General features: G+C 49.3%; 1 protein-coding gene across 1 annotated transcript; it reads right to left on the bottom strand.

The window, feature by feature from the left end:
• Positions 1-15,298: 15,298 nt before the first annotated feature.
• LOC142202473 (olfactory receptor 5G9-like) lies at positions 15,299-16,240 on the bottom strand. Its single transcript, XM_075272602.1, has one exon. It carries the CDS (start codon positions 16,238-16,240, stop codon positions 15,299-15,301), a length of 942 nt encoding a protein of 313 aa, XP_075128703.1.
• Positions 16,241-23,889: the final 7,649 nt, after the last annotated feature.

The raw sequence follows: 23,889 nt of genomic DNA, 5'->3' as shown, positions 1-23,889 counted from the left end.
CCTCCCTCCATTGCTTAGGCATACCTCCCTCCATTGCTTAGGCATACCTCCCTCCATTTCTTAGGCATACCTCCCTCTATTTCTTAGGCATACCTCCCTCTATTTCTTAGGCATTCCTCCCTCCATTGCTCAGGCATACCTCCCTCCATTGCTTAGGCATTCCTTCCTCCATTGCTCAGGCATTCCTCCCTCCATTGCTTAGGCATTCCTCCCTCCATTTCTTAGGCATACCTCCCTCCATTTCTTAGGCATACCTCCCTCCATTGCTCAGGCATTCCTCCCTCCATTGCTTAGGCATTCCTCCCTCCATTTCTTAGGACTATCTCACTCCGATGCTTAGGCATACCTCCCTTCATTGCTTAGGCATTCCTCCCTCCATTTCTTAGGCATACCTCCCTCCATTTCTTAGGCATTCCTCCCTCCATTGCTCAGGCATTCCTCCCTCCATTGCTCAGGCATTCCTCCCTCCATTTCTTAGGACTACCTCCCTCCATTGCTTAGGCATACCTCCCTCCATTGCTTAGGCATACCTCCCTCCATTGCTTAGGCATTTCTCCCTCCATTTCTTAGGCATACCTCCCTCCATTGCTTAGGCATACCTCCCTCCATTGCTTAGGCATACCTCCCTCCATTGCTTAGGCATACCTCCCTCCATTGCTTAGGCATACCTCCCTCCATTGCTTAGGCATTCCTCCCTCCATTTCTTTGGCATACCTCCCTCCATTTCTTAGGCATACCTCCCTTCTTTGCTCAGGCATTCCTCCCTCCATTGCTCAGGCATTCCTCCCTCCTTTGCTCAGGCATTCCTCCCTCCATTGCTTAGGCATTCCTCCCTCCATTGCTTAGGCATACCTCCCTCCATTGCTTAGGCATACCTCCCTCCATTGCTTAGGCATTCCTCCCTCCATTGCTTAGGCATTCCTCCCTCCATTGCTTAGGCATTCCTCCCTCCATTGCTTAGGCATACCTCCCTCCATTGCTTAGGCATTCCTCCCTCCATTTCTTAGGCGTACCTCCCTCCATTGCTTAGGCATTCCTCCCTCCATTGCTTAGGCATTCCTCCCTCCATTGCGTAGGCATACCTCCCTCCATTTCTTAGGCATTCCTCCCTCCATTGCTCAGGCATTCCTCCCTCCATTGCTCAGGCATTCCTCCCTCCATTTCTTAGGACTACCTCCCTCCATTGCTTAGGCATTCCTCCCTCCATTTCTTAGGCATACCTCCCTCCATTGCTCAGTCATTCCTCCCTCCATTTCTTATGACTACCTCCCTCCATTGCTTAGGCATACCTCCCTTTATTGCTTAGGCATATCTCCCTCCATTGCTTAGGCATTCCTCCCTCCATTTCTTAGGCATACCTCCCTCCAATTCTTAGGCATACCTCCCTCCTTTGCTCAGGCATTCCTCCCTCCATTGCTCAGGCATTCCTCCCTCCATTTCTTAGGCGTACCTCCCTCCATTTCTTAGGCCTACCTCCCTCCTTTGCTCAGGCAATCCTCCCTCCATTGCTCAGGCATTCCTCCCTCCATTTCTTAGGACTACCTCCCTCCATTGCTTAGGCATACCTCCCTCCATTGCTTAGGCATACCTCCCTCCATTGCTTAGGCATTACTCCCTCCATTTCTTATGCATTACTCCCTCCATTGCTTAGGCATACCTCCCTCCATTTCTTAGGCATTCGTCCCTCCATTGCTTAGGCATACCTCCCTCCATTGCTTAGGCATTCCTCCCTCCATTGCTTAGGCGTACCTCCCTCCATTGCTTAGGCATACCTCCCTCCATTGCTTAGGCATTACTCCCTCCATTGCTTAGGCATACCTCCCTCCATTTCTTAGGACTACCTCCCTCCATTGCTCAGGCATTCCTCCCTCCATTTCTTAGGACTACCTCCCTCCATTGCTCAGGCATTCCTCCCTCCATTGCTCAGGCATTCCTCCCTCCATTTCTTAGGACTACCTCCCTCCATTGCTTAGGCATACCTCCCTCCATTGCTTAGGCATACCTCCCTCCATTGCTTAGGCATACCTCCCTCCATTGCTCAGTCATTCCTCCCTCCATTTCTTAGAACTACCTCCCTCCATTTCTTAGGCATACCTCCCTCCATTGCTTAGGCATACCTTCCTCCATTGCTTAGGCATTCCTACCTCCATTTCTTAGGCATACCTCCCTCCATTTCTTAGGCATACCTCCCTCCATTGCTTAGGCATACCTCCCTCCATTGCTTAGGCATACCTCCCTCCATTTCTTATGCATTACTCCCTCCATTGCTTAGGCATACCTCCCTCCATTTCTTAGGCATTCGTCCCTCCATTGCTTAGGCATACCTCTTTCCATTTCTTAGGCATTCCTCCCTCCATTCTCAGGCATACCTCCCTCCATTGCTTAGGCATTACTCCCTCCATTGCTTAGGCATACCTCCCTCCATTTCTTAGGCATTCCTCCCTCCATTGCTCAGGCATACCTCCCTCCATTGCTTAGGCATTCCTCCCTCCATTGCTTTGGCATTCCTCCCTCCATTGCTTAGGCATTACTCCCTCCATTGCTTGGGCATACCTCCCTCCATTTCTTAGGACTACCTCCCTCCATTGCTCAGGCATTCCTTCCTCCATTTCTTAGGACAACCTCCCTCCATTGCTCAGGCATTCCTCCCTCCATTGCTCAGGCATTCCTCCCTCCATTTCTTAGGATTACCTCCCTCCATTGCTTAGGCATACCTCCCTCCATTGCTTAGGCATACCTCCCTCCATTGCTTAGGCATACCTCCCTCCATTTCTTAGGCATTCCTCCCTCCATTTCTTAGGCATACCTCCCTCCATTGCTTAGGCATACCTCCCTCCATTTCTTAGGCATTCCTCCCTCCATTGCTCAGGCATTCCTCCCTCCATTTCTTAGGACTACCTCCCTCCATTGCGTAGGCATACCTCCCTCCATTTCTTAGGACTACCTCCCTCCATTGCTTAGGCATACCTCCCTCCATTGCTTAGGCATACCTCCCTCCATTGCTTAGGCATACCTCCCTCCATTGCTTAGGCATTCCTCCCTCTATTTCTTAGGCATACCTCCCTCCATTGCTCAGTCATTCCTCCCTCCATGTCTTAGGACTAACTCCCTCCATTGCTTAGGCATACCTCCCTCCATGTCTTAGGACTACCTCCCTCCATTTCTTAGGCATTCCTCCCTCCATTGCTTAGGCATTACTCCCTCCATTGCTTAGGCATACCTCCCTCCATTTCTTAGGACTACCTCCCTCCATTGCTCAGGCATTCCTACCTCCAATTCTTAGGACTACCTCCCTCCATTGCTCAGGCATTCCTCCCTCCATTACTCAGGCATTCCTCCCTCCATTTCTTAGGACTACCTCCCTCCATTGCTTAGGCATACCTCCCTCCATTGCTTAGGCATACCTCCCTCCATTGCTTAGGCATACCTCCCTCCATTTCTTAGGCATTCCTCCCTCCATTTCTTAGGCATACCTCACTCCTTTGCTCAGGCATTCCTCCCTCCATTGCTCAGGCATTCCTCCCTCCATTGCTCAGGCATTCCTTCCTCCAATTCTTAGGACTACCTCCCTCCATTGCTTAGGCATACCTCCCTCCATTGCTTAGGCATTCCTACCTCCATTTCTTATGCATACCTCCCTCCATTTCTTAGGCATACCTCCCTCCATTGCTTAGGCATACCTCCCTCCATTGCTTAGGCATACCTCCCTCCATTTCTTATGCATACCTCCCTCCATTTCTTAGGCATACCTCCCTCCATTGCTTAGGCATACCTCCCTCCATTGCTTAGGCATACCTCCCTCCATTGCTTAGGCATACCTCCCTCCATTTCTTAGGACTACCTCCCTCCATTGCTTAGGCATTGCTCCCTCCATTGCTTAGGCATACCTCCCTCCATTTCTTAGGACTACCTCCCTCCATTGCACAGGCATTCCTCCCTCCATTTCTTAGGACTACCTCCCTCCATTGCTCAGGCATTCCTCCCTCCATTGCTCAGGCATTCCTCCCTCCATTTCTTAGGACTACCTCCCTCCATTGCTTAGGCATACCTCCCTCCATTGCTTAGGCATACCTCCCTCCATTTCTTAGGCATTCCTCCCTCCATTGCTTAGGCATACCTCCCTCCATTTCTTAGGCATTCCTCCCTCCATTGCTCAGGCATACCTCCCTCCATTTCTTAGGCATAACTCCCTCCATTTCTTAGGCATACCTCCCTCCATTGCTTAGGCATACCTCCCTCCATTGCTTAGGCATACCTCCCTCCATTGCTCAGTCATTCCTCCCTCCATTTCTTAGGACTACCTCCCTCCATTTCTTAGGCATACCTCCCTCCATTGCTTAGGCATACCTCCCTCCATTGCTTAGGCATTCCTACCTCCATTTCTTAGGCATACCTCCCTCCATTTCTTAGGCATACCTCCCTCCATTGCTTAGGCATACCTCCCTCCATTGCTTAGGCATACCTCCCTCCATTTCTTAGGCATTCGTCCCTCCATTGCTTAGGCATACCTCCCTCCATTTCTTAGGCATTCCTCCCTCCATTCTCAGGCATACCTCCCTCCATTGCTTAGGCATTACTCCCTCCATTGCTTAGGCATACCTCCCTCCATTTCTTAGGCATTCCTCCCTCCATTGCTTAGGCATACCTCCCTCCATTTCTTAGGCATTCCTCCCTCCATTGCTCAGGCATACCTCCCTCCATTGCTTAGGCATTCCTCCCTCCATTGCTTTGGCATTCCTCCCTCCATTGCTTAGGCATTACTCCCTCTATTGCTTGGGCATACCTCCCTCCATTTCTTAGGACTACCTCCCTCCATTGCTCAGGCATTCCTTCCTCCATTTCTTAGGACTACCTCCCTCCATTGCTCAGGCATTCCTCCCTCCATTTCTTAGGACTACCTCCCTCCATTGCTTAGGCATACCTCCCTCCATTGCTTAGGCATTCCTACCTCCATTTCTTAGGCATACCTCCCTCCATTTCTTAGGCATACCTCCCTCCATTGCTTAGGCATACCTCCCTCCATTGCTTAGGCATACCTCCCTCCATTGCTCAGTCATTCCTCCCTCCATTTCTTAGGACTTCCTCCCTCCATTGCTCAGGCATTCCTCCCTCCATTGCTCAGGCATTCCTCCCTCCATTGCTCAGGCATTCCTTCCTCCAATTCTTAGGACTACCTCCCTCCATTGCTTAGGCATACCTCCCTCCATTGCTTAGGCATACCTCCCTCCATTGCTCAGTCATTCCTCCCTCCATTTCTTAGGACTTCCTCCCTCCATTGCTTAAGCATACCTCCCTCCATTGCTTAGGCATTCCTCCCTCCATTTCTTAGGCATACCTCCATCCATTGCTTAGGCATACCTCCCTCCATTTCTTAGGCATTCCTCCCTCCATTGCTCAGGCATTCCTCCCTCCATTGCTCAGGCATTCCTCCCTCTATTACTTAGGACTACCTCCCTCCATTGCTTAGGCATACCTCCCTCCATTGCTTAGGCATACCTCCCTCCATTGCTTAGGCATTCCTCCCTCCATTTCTTAGGCATACCTCCCTCCATTGCTCAGTCATTCCTACCTCCATGTCTTAGGACTAACTCCCTCCATTGCTCAGTCATTCCTCCCTCCATTGCTTAGGCATTCCTCCCTCCATTTCTTAGGCATACCTCCATCCATTGCTTAGGCATACCTCCCTCCATTGCTTAGGCATACCTCCCTCCATTTCTTAGGCATTCCTCCCTCCATTGCTCAGGCATTCCTCCCTCCATTGCTCAGGCATTGCTTCCTCCATTGGTCAGGCATTCCTCCCTCCATTTCTTAGGAAAACCTCCCTCCATTGCTTAGGCATTCCTCCCTCCATTTCTTAGGCATACCTCCCTCCATTTCTTAGGACTACCTCCCTCCATTACTTAGGCATACCTCCCACCATTTCTTAGGCATTCCTCCCTCCATTGCTCAGGCATTGCTCCCTCCATTGGTCAGGCATTCCTCCCTCCATTTCTTAGGAAAACCTCCCTCCATTGCTTAGGCATACCTCCCTCCATTGCTTAGGCATATCTCCCTCCATTGCTTAGGCATTCCTCCCTCCATTTCTTAGGCATACCTCCCTCCATTTCTTAGGCATTCCTCCCTCCATTTCTTAGGCATACCTCCCTCCATTGCTTAGGCATTACTCCCTCCATTGCTTAGGCATTACTCCCTCCATTGCTTGGGCATACCTCCCTCCATTTCTTAGGCATACCTCCCTCCATTTCTTAGGCATACCTCCCTCCATTTCTTAGGCATACCTCCCTCCATTGCTTAGGCATACCTCCCTCCATTGCTTAGGCATTCCTCCCTCCATTTCTTAGGCATTCCTCCCTACATTTCTTAGGCATACCTCCCTCCATTGCTTAGGCATACCTCCCTCCATTGCTTAGGCATTCCTCCCTCCATTTCTTAGGCATTCCTCCCTCCATTTCTTAGGCATACCTCCCTCCATTGCTTAGGCATTACTCCCTCCATTGCTTAGGCATTACTCCCTCCATTGCTTGGGCATACCTCCCTCCATTTCTTAGGCATACCTCCCTCCATTGCTTAGGCATTACTCCCTCCATTGCTTAGGCATTACTCCCTCCATTGCTTGGGCATACCTCCCTCCATTTCTTAGGCATACCTCCCTCCATTGCTCAGGCATTCCTCCCTCCATTTCTTAGGCATACCTCCCTCCATTGCTTAGGCATTCCTACCTCCATTTCTTAGGCATACCTCCCTCCATTTCTTAGGCATACCTCCCTCCATTGCTTAGGCATACCTCCCTCCATTGCTTAGGCATACCTCCCTCCATTGCTCAGTCATTCCTCCCTCCATTTCTTAGGACTTCCTCCCTCCATTGCTCAGGCATTCCTCCCTCCATTGCTCAGGCATTCCTCCCTCCATTGCTCAGGCATTCCTTCCTCCAATTCATAGGACTACCTCCCTCCATTGCTTAGGCATACCTCCCTCCATTGCTTAGGCATTCCTCCCTCCATTTCTTAGGACTTCCTCCCTCCATTGCTTAGGCATACCTCCCTCCATTGCTTAGGCATTCCTCCCTCCATTTCTTAGGCATACCTCCATTCATTGCTTAGGCATACCTCCCTCCATTGCTTAGGCATTCCTACCTCCATTTCTTAGGCATTCCTCCCTCCATTGCTCAGGCATTCCTCCCTCCATTGCTCAGGCATTCCTCCCTCAATTTCTTAGGACTACCTCCATCCATTGCTTAGGCATACCTCCCTCCATTGCTTAGGCATTCCTCCCTCCATTTCTTAGGCATACCTCCCTCCATTGCTCAGTCATTCCTCCCTCCATTTCCTAGGACTACCTCCCTCCATTGCTTAGGCATACCTCCCTCCATTGCTTAGGCATTCCTCCCTCCATTGCGTAGGCATACCTCCCTCCATTTCTTAGGCATTCCTCCCTCCATTGCTCAGGCATTACTCCCTCCATTGCTCAGGCATTCCTCCCTCCAATTCTTAGGACTACCTCCCTCCATTGCTTAGGCATACCTCCCTCCATTGCTTAGGCATACCTTTCTCCATTGCTTAGGCATACCTCCCTCCATTGCTCAGTCATTCCTCCCTCCATGTCTTAGGACTAACTCCCTCCATTGCTTAGGCATACCTCCCTCCATGTCTTAGGACTACCTCCCTCCATTGCTTAGGCATACCTCCCTCCATTGCTTAGGCATTCCTCCCTCCATTTCTTAGGCATACCTCCATCCATTGCTTAGGCATACCTCCCTCCATTGCTTAGGCATACCTCCCTCCATTTCTTAGACATTCCTCCCTCCATTGCTCAGTCATTCCTTCCTCCATTTCTTAGGACTACCTCCCTCCATTACTTAGGCATACCTCCCTCCATTTCTTAGGCATTCCTCCCTCCATTGCTCAGGCATTGCTCCCTCCATTGGTCAGGCATTCCTCCCTCCATTTCTTAGGACAACCTCCCTCCATTTCTTAGGCATACCTCCCTCCATTTCTTAGGCATACCTCCCTCCATTGCTTAGGCATACCTCCCTCCATTGCTTAGGCATTCCTCCCTCCATTTCTTAGGCATTCCTCCCTCCATTTCTTAGGCATACCTCCATCCATTGCTTAGGCATACCTCCCTCCATTGCTTAGGCATTCCTCCCTCCATTTCTTAGGCATTCCTCCCTCCATTTCTTAGGCATACCTCCCTCCATTGCTTAGGCATTACTCCCTCCATTGCATAGGCATTACTCCCTCCATTGCTTAGGCATTACTCCCTCCATTGCTTAGGCATACCTCCCTCCATTTCTTAGGCATACCTCCCTCCATTGCTCAGGCATTCCTCCCTCCATTGCTCAGGCATTCCTCCCTCCATTTCTTAGGCATACCTCCCTCCATTGCTTAGGCATTACTCCCTCCATTGCTTAGGCATTACTCCCTCCATTGCTTAGGCATTCCTCCCTCCATTTCTTAGGCATACCTCCATCCATTGCTTAGGCATACCTCCCTCCATTGCTTAGGCATACCTCCCTCCATTTCTTAGGCATTCCTCCCTCCATTGCTCAGGCATTCCTCCCTCCATTGCTCAGGCATTCCTCCCTCCATTTCTTAGGACTACCTCCCTCCATTGCTTAGGCATACCTCCCTCCATTGCTTAGGCATTCCTCCCTCCATTTCTTAGGCATACCTCCCTCCATTGCTCAGTCATTCCTCCCTCCATTTCTTAGGACTACCTCCCTCCATTACTTAGGCATACCTCCCTCCATTTCTTAGGCATACCTCCCTCCATTTCTTAGGCATACCTCCCTCCTTTGCTCAGGCATTCCTCCCTCCATTGCTCAGGCATTCCTCCCTCCATTTCTTAGGCACTCCCCCCTCCATTTCTTAGGCATACCTCCCTCCATTTCTTAGGCATACCTCCCTCCATTTCTTAGGCATACCTCCCTCCATTTCTTAGGCATACCTCCCTCTATTGCTCAGGCATACCTCCCTCCATTGCTTAGGCATTCCTCCCTCCATTTCTTAGGCATTTCTCCCTCCATTTCTTAGGCATACCTCCCTCCATTGCTTAGGCATACCTCCCTCCATTGCTTAGGCATTCCTCCCTCCATTTCTTAGGCATTCCTCCCTCCATTTCTTAGGCATACCTCCCTCCACTGCTTAGGCATTCCTCCCTCCATTGCTTAGGCATTACTCCCTCCATTGCTTAGGCATACCTCCCTCCATTTCTTAGGCATACCTCCCTCCATTGCTCAGGCATTCCTCCTTCCATTGCTCAGGCATTCCTCCCTCCATTTCTTAGGCATACCTCCCTCCATTGCTTAGGCATTACTCCCTCCATTGCTTAGGCATTACTCCCTCCATTGCTTAGGCATACCTCCCTCCATTTCTTAGGCATTCCTCCCTCCATTGCTCAGGCATTCCTCCCTCCATTGCTTAGGCATTCCTCCCTCCATTGCTTTGGCATTCCTCCCTCCATTGCTTAGGCACTCCTCCCTCCATTGCTTAGGCATTACTCCCTCCATTGCTTAGGCATACCTCCCTCCATTTCTTAGGCATACCTCCCTCCATTGCTCAGGCATTCCTCCCTCCATTGCTCAGGCATTCCTTCCTCCAATTCTTAGGACTACCTCCCTCCATTGCTTAGGCATACCTCCCTCCATTGCTTAGGCATTCCTACCTCCATTTCTTATGCATACCTCCCTCCATTTCTTAGGCATACCTCCCTCCATTGCTTAGGCATACCTCCCTCCATTGCTTAGGCATACCTCCCTCCATTGCTCAGTCATTCCTCCCTCCATTTCTTAGGACTTCCTCCCTCCATTGCTTAGGCATACCTCCCTCCATTGCTTAGGCATACCTCCCTCCATTTCTTAGGCATACCTCCCTCCATTGCTTAGGCATACCTCCCCCCATTGCTTAGGCATTCCTACCTCCATTTCTTAGGCATACCTCCCTCCATTTCTTAGGCATACCTCCCTCCATTGCTTAGGCATACCTCCCTCCATTGCTTAGGCATACCTCCCTCCATTTCTTATGCATTACTCCCTCCATTGCTTAGGCATACCTCCCTCCATTTCTTAGGCATTCGTCCCTCCATTGCTTAGGCATACCTCCCTCCATTTCTTAGGCATTCCTTCCTCCATTCTCAGGCATACCTCCCTCCATTTCTTAGGCATTCGTCCCTCCATTGCTTAGGCATACCTCCCTCCATTGCTTAGTCGTACCTCCCTCCATTTCTTAGGCATTCCTCCCTCCATTGCTTAGGCATACCTCCCTCCATTTCTTAGGCATTCCTCCCTCCATTGCTCAGGCATACCTCCCTCCATTGCTTAGGCATTCCTCCCTCCATTGCTTTGGCATTCCTCCCTCCATTGCTTAGGCATTACTCCCTCCATTGCTTGGGCATACCTCCCTCCATTTCTTAGGACTACCTCCCTCCATTGCTCAGGCATTCCTTCCTCCATTTCTTAGGACTACCTCCCTCCATTGCTCAGGCATTCCTCCCTCCATTGCTCAGGCATTCCTCCCTCCACTTCTTAGGCATACCTCCCTCCATTGCTTAGGCATACCTCCCTCCATTGCTTAGGCGTACCTCCCTCCATTTCTTAGGCATTCCTCCCTCCATTGCTTAGGCATACCTCCCTCCATTTCTTAGGCATACCTCCCTCCATTGCTTAGGCATACCTCCCTCCATTGCTTAGGCATACCTCCCTCCATTGCTTAGGCATACCTCCCTCCATTTCTTAGGCATTCCTCCCTCCATTGCTTAGGCTTACCTCCCTCCATTGCTTAGGCATACCTCCCTCCATTGCTCAGTCATTCCTCCCTCCATTTCTTAGGACTTCCTCCCTCCATTGCTCAGGCATTCCTCCCTCCATTGCTCAGGCATTCATCCCTCCATTGCTCAGGCATTCCTTCCTCCAATTCTTAGGACTACCTCCCTCCATTGCTTAGGCATACCTCCCTCCATTGCTTAGGCATACCTCCCTCCATTGCTCAGTCATTCCTCCCTCCATTTCTTAGGACTTCCTCCCTCCATTGCTTAGGCATACCTCCCTCCATTGCTTAGGCATTCCTCCCTCCATTTCTTAGGCATACCTCCATCCATTGCTTAGGCATACCTCCCTCCATTGCTTAGGCATACCTCCCTCCATTTCTTAGGCATTCCTCCCTCCATTGCTCAGGCATTCCTCCCTCCATTACTCAGGCATTCCTCCCTCCATTTCTTAGGACTACCTCCCTCCATTGCTTAGGCATACCTCCCTCCATTGCTTAGGAATTCCTCCCTCCATTTCTTAGGCATACCTCCCTCCATTGCTTAGGCATACCTCCCTCCATTGCTTAGGCATACCTCCCTCCATTTCTTAGGCATTCCTCCCTCCATTGCTCAGGCATTCCTCCCTCCATTACTCAGGCATTCCTCCCTCCATTTCTTAGGACTACCTCCCTCCATTGCTTAGGCATACCTCCCTCCATTGCTTAGGCATTCCTCCCTCCATTTCTTAGGCATACCTCCCTCCATTGCTCAGTCATTCCTCCCTCCATTTCCTAGGACTACCTCCCTCCATTGCTTAGGCATACCTCCCTCCATTGCTTAGGCATTCCTCCCTCCATTGCGTAGGCATACCTCCCTCCATTTCTTAGGCATTCCTCCCTCCATTGCTCAGGCATTACTCCCTCCATTGCTCAGGCATTCCTCCCTCCAATTCTTAGGACTACCTCCCTCCATAGCTTAGGCATACCTCCCTCCATTGCTTAGGCATACCTCCCTCCATTGCTTAGGCATACCTCCCTCCATTGCTTAGGCATTCCTCCCTCCATTTCTTAGGCATACCTCCCTCCATTGCTCAGTCATTCCTCCCTCCATGTCTTAGGACTAACTCCCTCCATTGCTTAGGCATACCTCCCTCCATGTCTTAGGACTACCTCCCTCCATTGCTTAGGCATACCTCCATCCATTGCTTAGGCATACCTCCCTCCATTGCTTAGGCATACCTCCCTCCATTTCTTAGGCATTCCTCCCTCCATTGCTCAGGCATTCCTCCCTCCATTGCTCAGGCATTCCTCCCTCCATTTCTTAGGACTACCTCCCTCCATTGCTTAGGCATACCTCCCTCCATTGCTTAGGCATTCCTCCCTCCATTTCTTAGGCATACCTCCCTCCATTGCTCAGGCATTCCTCCCTCCATTTCTTAGGCATACCTCCCTCCATTGCTCAGTCATTCCTCCCTCCATTTCTTAGGACTACCTCCCTCCATTACTTAGGCATACCTCCCCCCATTTCTTAGGCATTCCTCCCTCCATTGCTCAGGCATTGCTCCCTCCATTGGTCAGGCATTCCTCCCTCCATTTCTTAGGACAACCTCCCTCCATTGCTTAGGCATACCTCCCTCCATTTCTTAGGCATACCTCCCTCCATTTCTTAGGCATTCCTCCCTCCATTTCTTAGGCATACCTCCCTCCATTTCTTAGGCATACCTCCCTCCTTTGCTCAGGCATTCCTCCCTCCATTGCTCAGGCATTCCTCCCTCCATTTCTTAGGCACTCCCCCCTCCATTTCTTAGGCATACCTCCCTCCATTTCTTAGGCATACCTCCCTCCATTTCTTAGGCATACCTCCCTCCATTTCTTAGACATACCTCCCTCCATTGCTTAGGCATACCTCCCTCCATTGCTTAGGCATTCCTCCCTCCATTTCTTAGGCATTCCTCCCTCCATTTCTTAGGCATACCTCCATCCATTGCTTAGGCATTACTCCCTCCATTGCTTAGGCATTACTCCCTCCATTGCTTAGGCATACCTCCCTCCATTTCTTAGGCATACCTCCCTCCATTGCTCAGGCATTCCTCCCTCCATTGCTCAGGCATTCCTCCCTCCATTGCTTAGGCATTCCTCCCTCCATTGCTTTGGCATTCCTCCCTCCATTGCTTAGGCACTCCTCCCTCCATTGCTTAGGCATTACTCCCTCCATTGCTTAGGCATACCTCCCTCCATTTCTTAGGCATACCTCCCTCCATTGCTCAGGCTTTCCTCCCTCCATTGCTCAGGCATTCCTCCCTCCATTTCTTAGGACTACCTCCCTCCATTGCTTAGGCATACCTCCCTCCATTGCTTAGGCATTCCTCCCTCCATTTCTTAGGCATTCCTCCCTCCATTTCTTAGGACTACCTTCCTCCATTGCTTAGGCATACCTTCCTCCATTTCTTAGGCATACCTCCCTCCATTGCTCAGGCATTCCTCCCTCCATTGCTCAGGCATTCCTCCCTCCATTTCTTAGGACTACCTCCCTCCATTGCTTAGGCATACCTCCCTCCATTTCTTAGGCATACCTCCCTCCTTTGCTCAGGCATTCCTCCCTCCATTTCTTAGGACTATGTCACGGTGCAAAGGTATACGTCTTCCTCCGGATGGTCTTTTGAATCAACACGGACGCAAGAGGTCGGGAGACAACAGCAATTTATTGTAATCCACAAAGTTAGTAGCCGGCGGCGGTCACATCAACCGTAATAACAATAAGTCCACAGAAGTCACAATCCAATGATAACTTTGGTTCCTTGGTCCTGTAACTAAATCCTGGCTCTCTGCAGAGCTGTGCACAGGCCGGCTAACACATACTAACTGCTAGCTACAACTATATACTAAGACTGTTACACCTATATCTGTGGGTGGGAAGGGCTGAGTCACAGATCCTTCCCCCCCTCACCTATACCAAGGAGAGCAGACTCCCTGTCTACTATGGACAATGCACCGTCCAACATCTTTTTGGAGACACTGAGCAGATTATCTCCACCCATTGTCCTCACTGGTCCTCACTAGTTAGAGGTATTTGCATACAATGTGCTAACACACTAGACCCTAATCAGCCAACTACACATTGATGTATATAACAGGTTAGAGAATACATTCCACATATTTATTACACATGGCCTATAGTATAGACTCTAACCATCCTGTGACAACCCCTCCCCCTCTCAAAACATGTGCATGACACAATTGGCCTACACAGGTAAATTGGGGAATGCACATCAGTCTCTATAGCTCATATGTCCTCCTGCCGGGATAACCCATCCGCGTTCTGGTGTTGGTTCCCTCGGCGGTACTGAATGGTAAAGTTGTAGGGTTGAAGGGCTGGCATCTGGCAGGAAATCCGGTCGATCCATGTTGGCGTCTCTCTGAGCTTGGCTTCGGGTCACTGCTCCCACAAAGTGGCACTGTAGATTTCCAACATCGTTGCCTAACAGAACATCGGCCGGCAGCCCGCTCATCACACCAATTGTGCATCGTTTTGGTCCATAACCATAGTCGAGTTCCACGGTAGCTTTAGGAATACCATTGCTCAGGCATACCTCCCTCCATTGCTTAGGCATACCTCCCTCCATTGCCTAGGCATACCTCCCTCCATTTCTTAGGCATACCTCCCTCCATTGCCTAGGCATACCTCCCTCCATTTCTTAGGCATTCCTCCCTCCATTTCTTAGGCATTCCTCCCTCCATTTCTTAGGACTACCTTCCTCCATTGCTTAGGCATACCTCCCTCCATTTCTTAGGCATACCTCCCTCCATTGCTCAGGCATTCCTCCCTCCATTGCTCAGGCATTCCTCCCTCCATTTCTTAGGACTACCTCCCTCCATTGCTTAGGCATACCTCCCTCCATTGCTTAGTCATTCCTCCCTCCATTTCTTAGGCATACCTCCCTCCATTGCTCAGTCATTTCTCCCTCCATTTCTTAGGACTACCTCCCTCCATTTCTTAGGCATACCTCCCTCCATTTCTTAGGCATTCCTCCCACCCAGTGCCTCCATACATTAATAGTCCTCTTCTTTGGACAGTTCATGGAGTACTATGGAGACACCCCATAATTTGTACTATTTATTGTATTTCAATGGCCTCACCTGTTAAAGAAAAAAAAAAAAAAAGATTGATAGAACAATGTATTACTTGGGATGAATCAGATGTAGACAATATGGATATGGTCTATAGTCATGAGAAGCCCTAATGAAAGTTCCAAAAACTTCCTCTGTGTCCATGGCTCACCAGATGACTAGAAGTTTATGGGACTTCACACCTGTCTACAGTTCATTCTAAAATTATATATAATCATCTGGAATTGTACCATTATGTGGCTATAAAACCCTCCAGTCCAAACCTTGAACAGCAGCTGTAAACTATTATCCCCTACAACAATTAGATGAATGTCTACATAATATAAACTAAATGGTAGAAGTCCAGGTCTCATAAGCCATGTGACCCTTAATACAAAAGTGAATAACCATTCAGTGTGGTCTTCATATGACTCAAATATTTTGTCTTCTCAATCCTTTTGATAGACCCGACTCATCATTTTCTGCATAGCTCTCTTCATCTCGTTGTTCCTCAGGCTGTAGATAATGGGATTCAACAATGGGGTCACTACTATGTACAACAGGGATCTGTATTTATCAATATAAGATGTGCTCTCATCAGATCGACCTATGTATACTGTGATCAGGGTTCCATAATATATGCAGACTGTGGTCAGGTGGGAGCTACAAGTGGAGAAGACTTTTCTTTTACCATAAGCCAAAGAAATTTTAAGGATGGCGAAGAAAATACAACAGTAGGTCACAATGATAAAAGCAAACGGGCAAAAAATGATCAAGATGCAGAGAACAAAGTCTTGCCATAAGAAAATAGAAATGTCTGACGTGGTCAATTCTATAACTGGTCCAAGGTCACAGAAGAAGTGGTCAATGGAATTCAAGCCACAGAAGTTAAACTGGATGACAACAAAAAACTCACTTAATGTTAACACAATGACAATAAACCACGAACCGACAACAAGCAGAAGGCAAAGATCTGGACTCATCAGTGAAGAATAACGTAATGGATGGCAAATGGCCAAATATCGATCATAAGACATGACGGCAATGAGCAAACATTGAATGAAACCAAATATGCCGAACAAAAACAGTTGCATTATACAACCCCAAAAGAGTAAGATACCCTCATCAAGAAATATTATGCCCAACATCACGGGGACAATGGTGGTGGTGAGTAAGACATCGGCTGTGGATAAATGTTTCAGAAAGTAGAACATTGGGGTCTTCAGGTGGTCAATAGTGGTCACTAATAGGATGATGAGAAGGTTTCCGGCCAGTATAAATATGTAAGTCAAGAGGAACACAATGAATAGAAGAGGTTTGTATTTGTGTAGACCTCGGAATCCAAGAAGACGTATCTGAGTGACTTGTGTCTGGTTCTCCTCACACATCATTAATATCTTGATCAAAATCCAAGAATTGTTTCTTCTAGAAATTGTGAATATTTAAGCAGAAAATATCTAAAATGAAATGAATTGTATAAAATGAAGATATTAGATTGTCAGGGTCGTAATCGACAGCACGGGTCAATCAGCCAGGTCAAATCAGTATTAGCATGTGTGCACCGTCGCTTTAAGAAATGAATCAGACTCAATCGGCTTCAGAACTTTAGCTCATGCCATATCATTGCCTCGGCTAGCACTGAACTGACTTTATTTCACGTCACACATAGTTATACAGGAAAGGAAAGGGTTAATGCATAATATAACATGAAATTCTTCTGACGTCCCAGAACTGCACACTTCTGATTGGCTCTTGATCTTGACGCATAGCAGGTTGTAGTCTTGGTTACAATCTAAGGAATTCAGCAAACCGGGGAGTCGGCGCCATCTTAGATACACTCTTTGTTCCAAAGCTGATTTCTTTAGTAGCAAGGAAAAATTAGTATTTGTAACACACAACATGTATAATATAAAAGTATAAAAATATTGATTCATGATCTCAGATCTGACAAGATAGCAGTGCATGTTCTAGTTACTAATGGTTCCCCTTAGGAGTTCCTCACAAGAGGATTTTCAGCCAAGATGAAACATACTAACGTTGTGGTATCCTCTACGTAAATGGTGAATTTGACAGATGTTCATGTTTTTATCTCCACCCATTGTCCTCACTGGTCCTCACTAGTTAGAGGTATTTGCATACAATGTGCTAACACACTAGACCCTAATCAGCCAACTACACATTGATGTATATAACAGGTTAGAGAATACATTCCACATGAAATATTTATTACACATGGCCTATAGTATAGACTCTAACCATCCTGTGACAACCCCTCCCCCTCTCAAAACATGTGCATGACACAATTGGCCTACACAGGTAAATTGGGGAATGCACATCAGTCTCTATAGCTCATATGTCCTCCTGCCGAGATAACCCATCCGCGTTCTGGTGTTGGTTCCCTCGGCGGTACTGAATGGTAAAGTTGTAGGGTTGAAGGGCTGGCATCTGGCAGGAAATCCGGTCGATCCATGTTGGCGTCTCTCTGAGCTTGGCTTCGGGTCACTGCTCCCACAAAGTGGCACTGTAGATTTCCAACATCGTTGCCTAACAGAACATCGGCCGGCAGCCCGCTCATCACACCAATTGTGCATCGTTTTGGTCCATAACCATAGTCGAGTTCCACGGTAGCTTTAGGAATACGTCTCCGAGTACCTCCTGCCAACTCGATAGAAAGGCCAGGGCCCTCCTCTAGGGCCTCGGGTCGAACCACTCGGGGGTCCGCTACCGTTAGGAAAGCTCCCGAGTCCCGGAATCCAATAACTGTTCGGCCATCCAGTAGGACCTCCTGCAAGTGCTTCCGCTGAAGGTTTGCGGGATGTGTGGCACAGGGCTGAATCCCATAGACCCCTGGAGGTGGAACAGATGGGTCATTCATGGAGTCATCTGGAAATGGGGCCAAACTTTCTGTCCTAGGGGTGGTTCCCAGGTAGTGAATAGGCCGGGATGCCACGGTGGCCCGTGCCCCCATGTTAACAGGGCAACTAGCTTGCAAATGTCCAGGCCGCCCGCACCCAAAACATCTGCGCTCTAGCATTCTTCCAGTAGGTCGTTGTCTAGGGACAGGGTTGTTCATAGCTGGAGGCCGATGGGCTGGGGCAGGGGTAGAGGGGGAATTGTAATCCTGAGGCCGGGCACGAAAGGTGGGTGGCTGGATGAAGGGTGTCTGGCGGACTGTGGTAGTTTTCCGCTCCTCTGCAAACAACCTCTTCCACTGCGGCTTGATGGTCAGGCCCTCATCTGCAAGGGAAGCAGCTTGCTCAACTGTGGCTGGGTTCCGTTCCAGCACCCACTCACGGATCTCAGCGGGTCACTGGGAAAAGAACTGTTCCTTAAGTATGACTTGGAGGACCTTATCGACTGTGACAGCCCCCTCTCCTTCTAGCCAGCGCTTGCATGCTTGCTTCAACTTGTGGGCGAACATGTGGAAGGAGCTTCCCCCATTGTAAGACAAAGAGCGGAACTGAACTCGGTAGGTCTCTGGAGTGACTGCATAATACTTCTGCACCGCTCTTTTAATGGCCTCATAGTCCCGCTGATCACTAGGGTCCATGGCTCTGAGAGCTTCCGCAGCCCCATCTCGTAGGTGCCCCACCAGATACCGGACCCAATCCTTCTCTGGGACTTTCATCAGGCGGCACTGGTGTTCAAAGTCCTGAAAATATCCATCAACATCCCCAGCCGCTTCATCAAAGGTCTTGAAGTGTTTATGGGAGACATATGGTGGTTCTCTCACTGTTGGGCTGGGGGTCGACGTTTGATTATAATTCCGCGTAGTTATCTCAGCCATTCGCATTTCATGCGCCATTCTTTCCTTTTCATGCGCCATTCTCTGTTCCTCCTTCTCCGTTTCCTGAGCCCTCTGTAATGCTCTACTCCTTTGCTCTGCAGTTGCTCCTAGCCCCAGCACTGCCAATTCCTCCTCATACAAAACAACCCATCTGCTCTTTTGGGTCTGTACCTGCCGCTCCCGTATCTCTCCAGTCTCCTGGGGGCAGCCCTCCTCATGGTCGCTTTGCAGGGTCATCTCCTCCAGTGCCTCGATCAGTTGATCTTTCGTTCTTCCCTGGTAACTCAGGTTTAGTTCCCGGGCCCTTACTTGTAGACTTGCCATAGTCCAGTTCCTGTATTCTGAGGTTGTGGCTCCATTAATCGCTGGGCTGCTGTAGTCCATCTTGCTGTCCACTGTTGATCCCACCGCTGCCAACCAGTTGTCACGGTGCAAAGGTATACGTCTTCCTCCGGATGGTCTTTTGAATCAACACGGACGCAAGAGGTCGGGAGACAACAGCAATTTATTGTAATCCACAAAGTTAGTAGCCGGCGGCGGTCACATCAACCGTAATAACAATAAGTCCACAGAAGTCACAATCCAATGATAACTTTGGTTCCTTGGTCCTGTAACTAAATCCTGGCTCTCTGCAGAGCTGTGCACAGGCCGGCTAACACATACTAACTGCTAGCTACAACTATATACTAAGACTGTTACACCTATATCTGTGGGTGGGAAGGGCTGAGTCACAGATCCTTCCCCCCCTCACCTATACCAAGGAGAGCAGACTCCCTGTCTACTATGGACAATGCACCGTCCAACATCTTCTTGGAGACACTGAGCAGATTATCTCCACCCATTGTCCTCACTGGTCCTCACTAGTTAGAGGTATTTGCATACAATGTGCTAACACACTAGACCTTAATCAGCCAACTACACATTGATGTATATAACAGGTTAGAGAATACATTCCACATGAAATATATATTACACATTGCCTATAGTATAGACTCTAACCATCCCGTGACAGACTACCTCCCTCCATTGCTTAGGCATACCTCCCTCCATTGCTTAGGCATACCTCCCTCCATTGCCTAGGCATACCTCCCTCCATTGCTTAGGCATTCCTCCCTCCATTTCTTAGGCATTCCTCCCTCCATTTCTTAGGACTACCTCCCTCCATTGCTTAGGACTACCTCCCTCCATTGCTTAGGCATACCTCCCTCCACTGCTCAGGCATACCTCCCTCCATTGCTTAGGCATACCTCCCTCCATTGCCTAGGCATACCTCCCTCCATTGCTTAGGCATTCCTCCCTCCATTTCTTAGGCATTCCTCCCTCCATTTCTTAGGACTACCTCCCTCCATTGCTTAGGCATACCTCCCTCCATTTCTTAGGCATACCTCCCTCCATTGCTTAGGCATACCTCCCTCCATTTCTTAGGCATACCTCCCTCCATTGCTTAGGCATACCTCCCTCCATTTCTTAGGCATTCCTCCCTTCATTTCTTAGGCATACCTCCCTCCATTGCTCAGTCATTCCTCCCTCCATGTCTTAGGACTACCTCCCTCCATTGCTTAGGCATACCTCCCTCCATTGCTTAGGCATATCTCCCTCCATTGCTTAGGCATTCCTCCCTCCATTTCTTAGGCATACCTCCCTCCATTTCTTAGGCATACCTCCCTCCTTTGCTCAGGCATTCCTCCCTCCATTGCTCAGGCATTCCTCACTCCATTTCTTAGGCACTCCCCCCTCCATTTCTTAGGCATACCTCCCTCCATTTCTTAGGCATACCTCCCTCCATTTCTTAGGCATACCTCCCTCCATTTCTTAGGCATACCTCCCTCCATTGCTTAGGCATACCTCCCTCCATTGCTTAGGCATTCCTCCCTCCATTTCTTAGGCATTCCTCCCTCCATTTCTTAGACATACCTCCCTCCATTGCTTAGGCATTACTCCCTCCATTGCTTAGGCATACCTCCCTCCATTTCTTAGGCATTCCTCCCTCCATTGCTTAGGCATACCTCCCTCCATTTCTTAGGCATTCCTCCCTCCATTGCTCAGGCATACCTCCCTCCATTGCTTAGGCATTCCTCCCTCCATTGCTTAGGCATTTCTCCCTCCATTGCTTAGGCATTACTCCCTCCATTGCTTAGGCATACCTCCCTCCATTTCTTAGGCATACCTCCCTCCATTGCTCAGGCATTCCTCCCTCCATTGCTCAGGCATTCCTCCCTCCATTGCTTAGGCATTCCTCCCTCCATTGCTTAGGCATTCCTCCCTCCATTGCATAGGCACTCCTCCCTCCATTGCTTAGGCATTACTCCCTCCATTGCTTAGGCATACCTCCCTCCATTTCTTAGGCATACCTCCCTCCATTGCTTAGGCATACCTCCCTCCATTGCTTAGTCATTCCTCCCTCCATTTCTTAGGCATACCTCCCTCCATTTCTTAGTCATACCTCCCTCCTTTGCTCAGGCATTCCTCCCTCCATTGCTCAGGCATTCCTCCCTCCATTTCTTAGGACTACCTCCCTCCATTGCTTAGGCATACCTCCCTCCATTGCTCAGGCATACCTCCCTCCATTGCTTAGGCATACCTCCCTCCATTGCCTAGGCATACCTCCCTCCATTGCTTAGGCATTCCTCCCTCCATTTCTTAGGCATTCCTCCCTCCATTTCTTAGGACTACCTTCCTCCATTGCTTAGGCATACCTCCCTCCATTTCTTAGGCATACCTCCCTCCATTGCTCAGGCATTCCTCCCTCCATTTCTTAGGACTACCTCCCTCCATTGCTTAGGCATACCTCCCTCCATTGCTTAGGCATACCTCCCTCCATTGCCTAGGCATACCTCCCTCCATTGCTTAGGCATTCCTCCCTCCATTTCTTAGGCATTCCTCCCTCCATTTCTTAGGACTACCTCCCTCCATTGCTTAGGACTACCTCCCTCCATTGCTTAGGCATACCTCCCTCCATTGCTCAGGCATACCTCCCTCCATTGCTTAGGCATACCTCCCTCCATTGCCTAGGCATACCTCCCTCCATTGCTTAGGCATTCCTCCCTCCATTTCTTAGGCATTCCTCCCTCCATTTCTTAGGACTACCTCCCTCCATTGCTTAGGCATACCTCCCTCCATTTCTTAGGCATACCTCCCTCCATTGCTTAGGCATACCTCCCTCCATTTCTTAGGCATACCTCCCTCCATTGCTTAGGCATACCTCCCTCCATTGCTTAGGCATTCCTCCCTCCATTTCTTAGGCATACCTCCCTCCATTGCTCAGTCATTCCTCCCTCCATGTCTTAGGACTACCTCCCTCCATTGCTTAGGCATACCTCCCTCCATTGCTTAGGCATATCTCCCTCCATTGCTTAGGCATTCCTCCCTCCATTTCTTAGGCATACCTCCCTCTATTTCTTAGGCATACCTCCCTCCTTTGCTCAGGCATTCCTCCCTCCATTGCTCAGGCATTCCTCCCTCCATTTCTTAGGCACTCCCCCCTCCATTTCTTAGGCATACCTCCCTCCATTTCTTAGGCATACCTCCCTCCATTTCTTAGGCATACCTCCCTCCATTTCTTAGGCATACCTCCCTCCATTGCTTAGGCATACCTCCCTCCATTGCTTAGGCATTCCTCCCTCCATTTCTTAGGCATACCTCCCTCCATTTCTTAGGCATACCTCCCTCCATTGCTGAGGCATACCTCCCTCCATTGCTTAGGCATACCTCCCTCCATTTCTTAGGCATTCCTCCCTCCATTGCTTAGGCATACCTCCCTCCATTTCTTAGGCATTCCTCCCTCCATTGCTCAGGCATACCTCCCTCCATTGCTTAGGCATTCCTCCCTCCATTGCTTAGGCATTTCTCCCTCCATTGCTTAGGCATTACTCCCTCCATTGCTTAGGCATACCTCCCTCCATTTCTTAGGCATACCTCCCTCCATTGCTCAGGCATTCCTCCCTCCATTGCTCAGGCATTCCTCCCTCCATTGCTTAGGCATTCCTCCCTCCATTGCTTAGGCATTCCTCCCTCCATTGCATAGGCACTCCTCCCTCCATTGCTTAGGCATTACTCCTTCCATTGCTTAGGCATACCTCCCTCCATTTCTTAGGCATACCTCCCTCCATTGCTTAGGCATACCTCCCTCCATTGCTTAGTCATTCCTCCCTCCATTTCTTAGGCATACCTCCCTCCATTTCTTAGGCATACCTCCCTCCTTTGCTCAGGCATTCCTCCCTCCATTGCTCAGGCATTCCTCCCTCCATTGCTTAGGCATACCTCCCTCCATTGCTTAGTCATTCCTCCCTCCATTTCTTAGGCATACCTCCCTCCATTGCTTAGGCATACCTCCCTCCATTGCCTAGGCATACCTCCCTCCATTGCTTAGGCATTCCTCCCTCCATTTCTTAGGACTACCTTCCTCCATTGCTTAGGCATACCTCCCTCCATTTCTTAGGCATACCTCCCTCCATTGCTCAGGCATTCCTCCCTCCATTTCTTAGGACTACCTCCCTCCATTGCTTAGGCATTCCTCCCTCCATTTCTTAGGACTACCTTCCTCCATTGCTTAGGCATACCTCCCTCCATTTCTTAGGCATACCTCCCTCCATTGCTCAGGCATTCCTCCCTCCATTGCTCAGGCATTCCTCCCTCCATTTCTTAGGACTACCTCCCTCCATTGCTTAGGCATTCCTCCCTCCATTTCTTAGGCATACCTCCCTCCATTGCTCAGTCATTCCTCCCTCCATTTCTTAGGACTACCTCCCTCCATTTCTTAGGCATACCTCCCTCCATTGCTCAGGCATTCCTCCCTCCATTGCTCAGGCATTCCTCCCTCCATTTCTTAGGACTACCTCCCTCCATTGCTTAGGCATACCTCCCTCCATTGCTTAGTCATTCCTCCCTCCATTTCTTAGGCATACCTCCCTCCATTGCTCAGTCATTTCTCCCTCCATTTCTTAGGACTACCTCCCTCCATTTCTTAGGCATACCTCCCTCCATTTCTCAGGCATTCCTCCCACCCAGTGCCTCCATACATTAATAGTCCTCTTCTTTGGACAGTTCATGGAGTACTATGGAGACACCCCATAATTTGTACTATTTATTGTATTTCAATGGCCTCACCTGTTAAAGAAAAAAAAAAAAAAAAGATTGATAGAACAATTTATTACTTGGGATGAATCAGATGTAGACAATATGGATATGGTCTATAGTCATGAGAAGCCCTAATGAAAGTTCCAAAAACTTCCTCTTTGTCCATGGCTCACCAGA

The sequence above is a fragment of the Leptodactylus fuscus genome, chromosome 5, assembly GCF_031893055.1.
Source record: "Leptodactylus fuscus isolate aLepFus1 chromosome 5, aLepFus1.hap2, whole genome shotgun sequence".
Classification (NCBI taxonomy): Eukaryota; Metazoa; Chordata; class Amphibia; order Anura; family Leptodactylidae; genus Leptodactylus; species Leptodactylus fuscus.
Note: the sequence above shows the minus strand (reverse complement) of the source record. Positions and strands in the feature narration are given on the sequence as shown.

What these genes read in the sequence shown, in the direction of transcription:
- LOC142202473 (XM_075272602.1), bottom strand. Translation starts at nt 16,240, where the DNA reads ATGATGTGTGAGGAGAACCAGACACAAGTCACTCAGATACGTCTTCTT.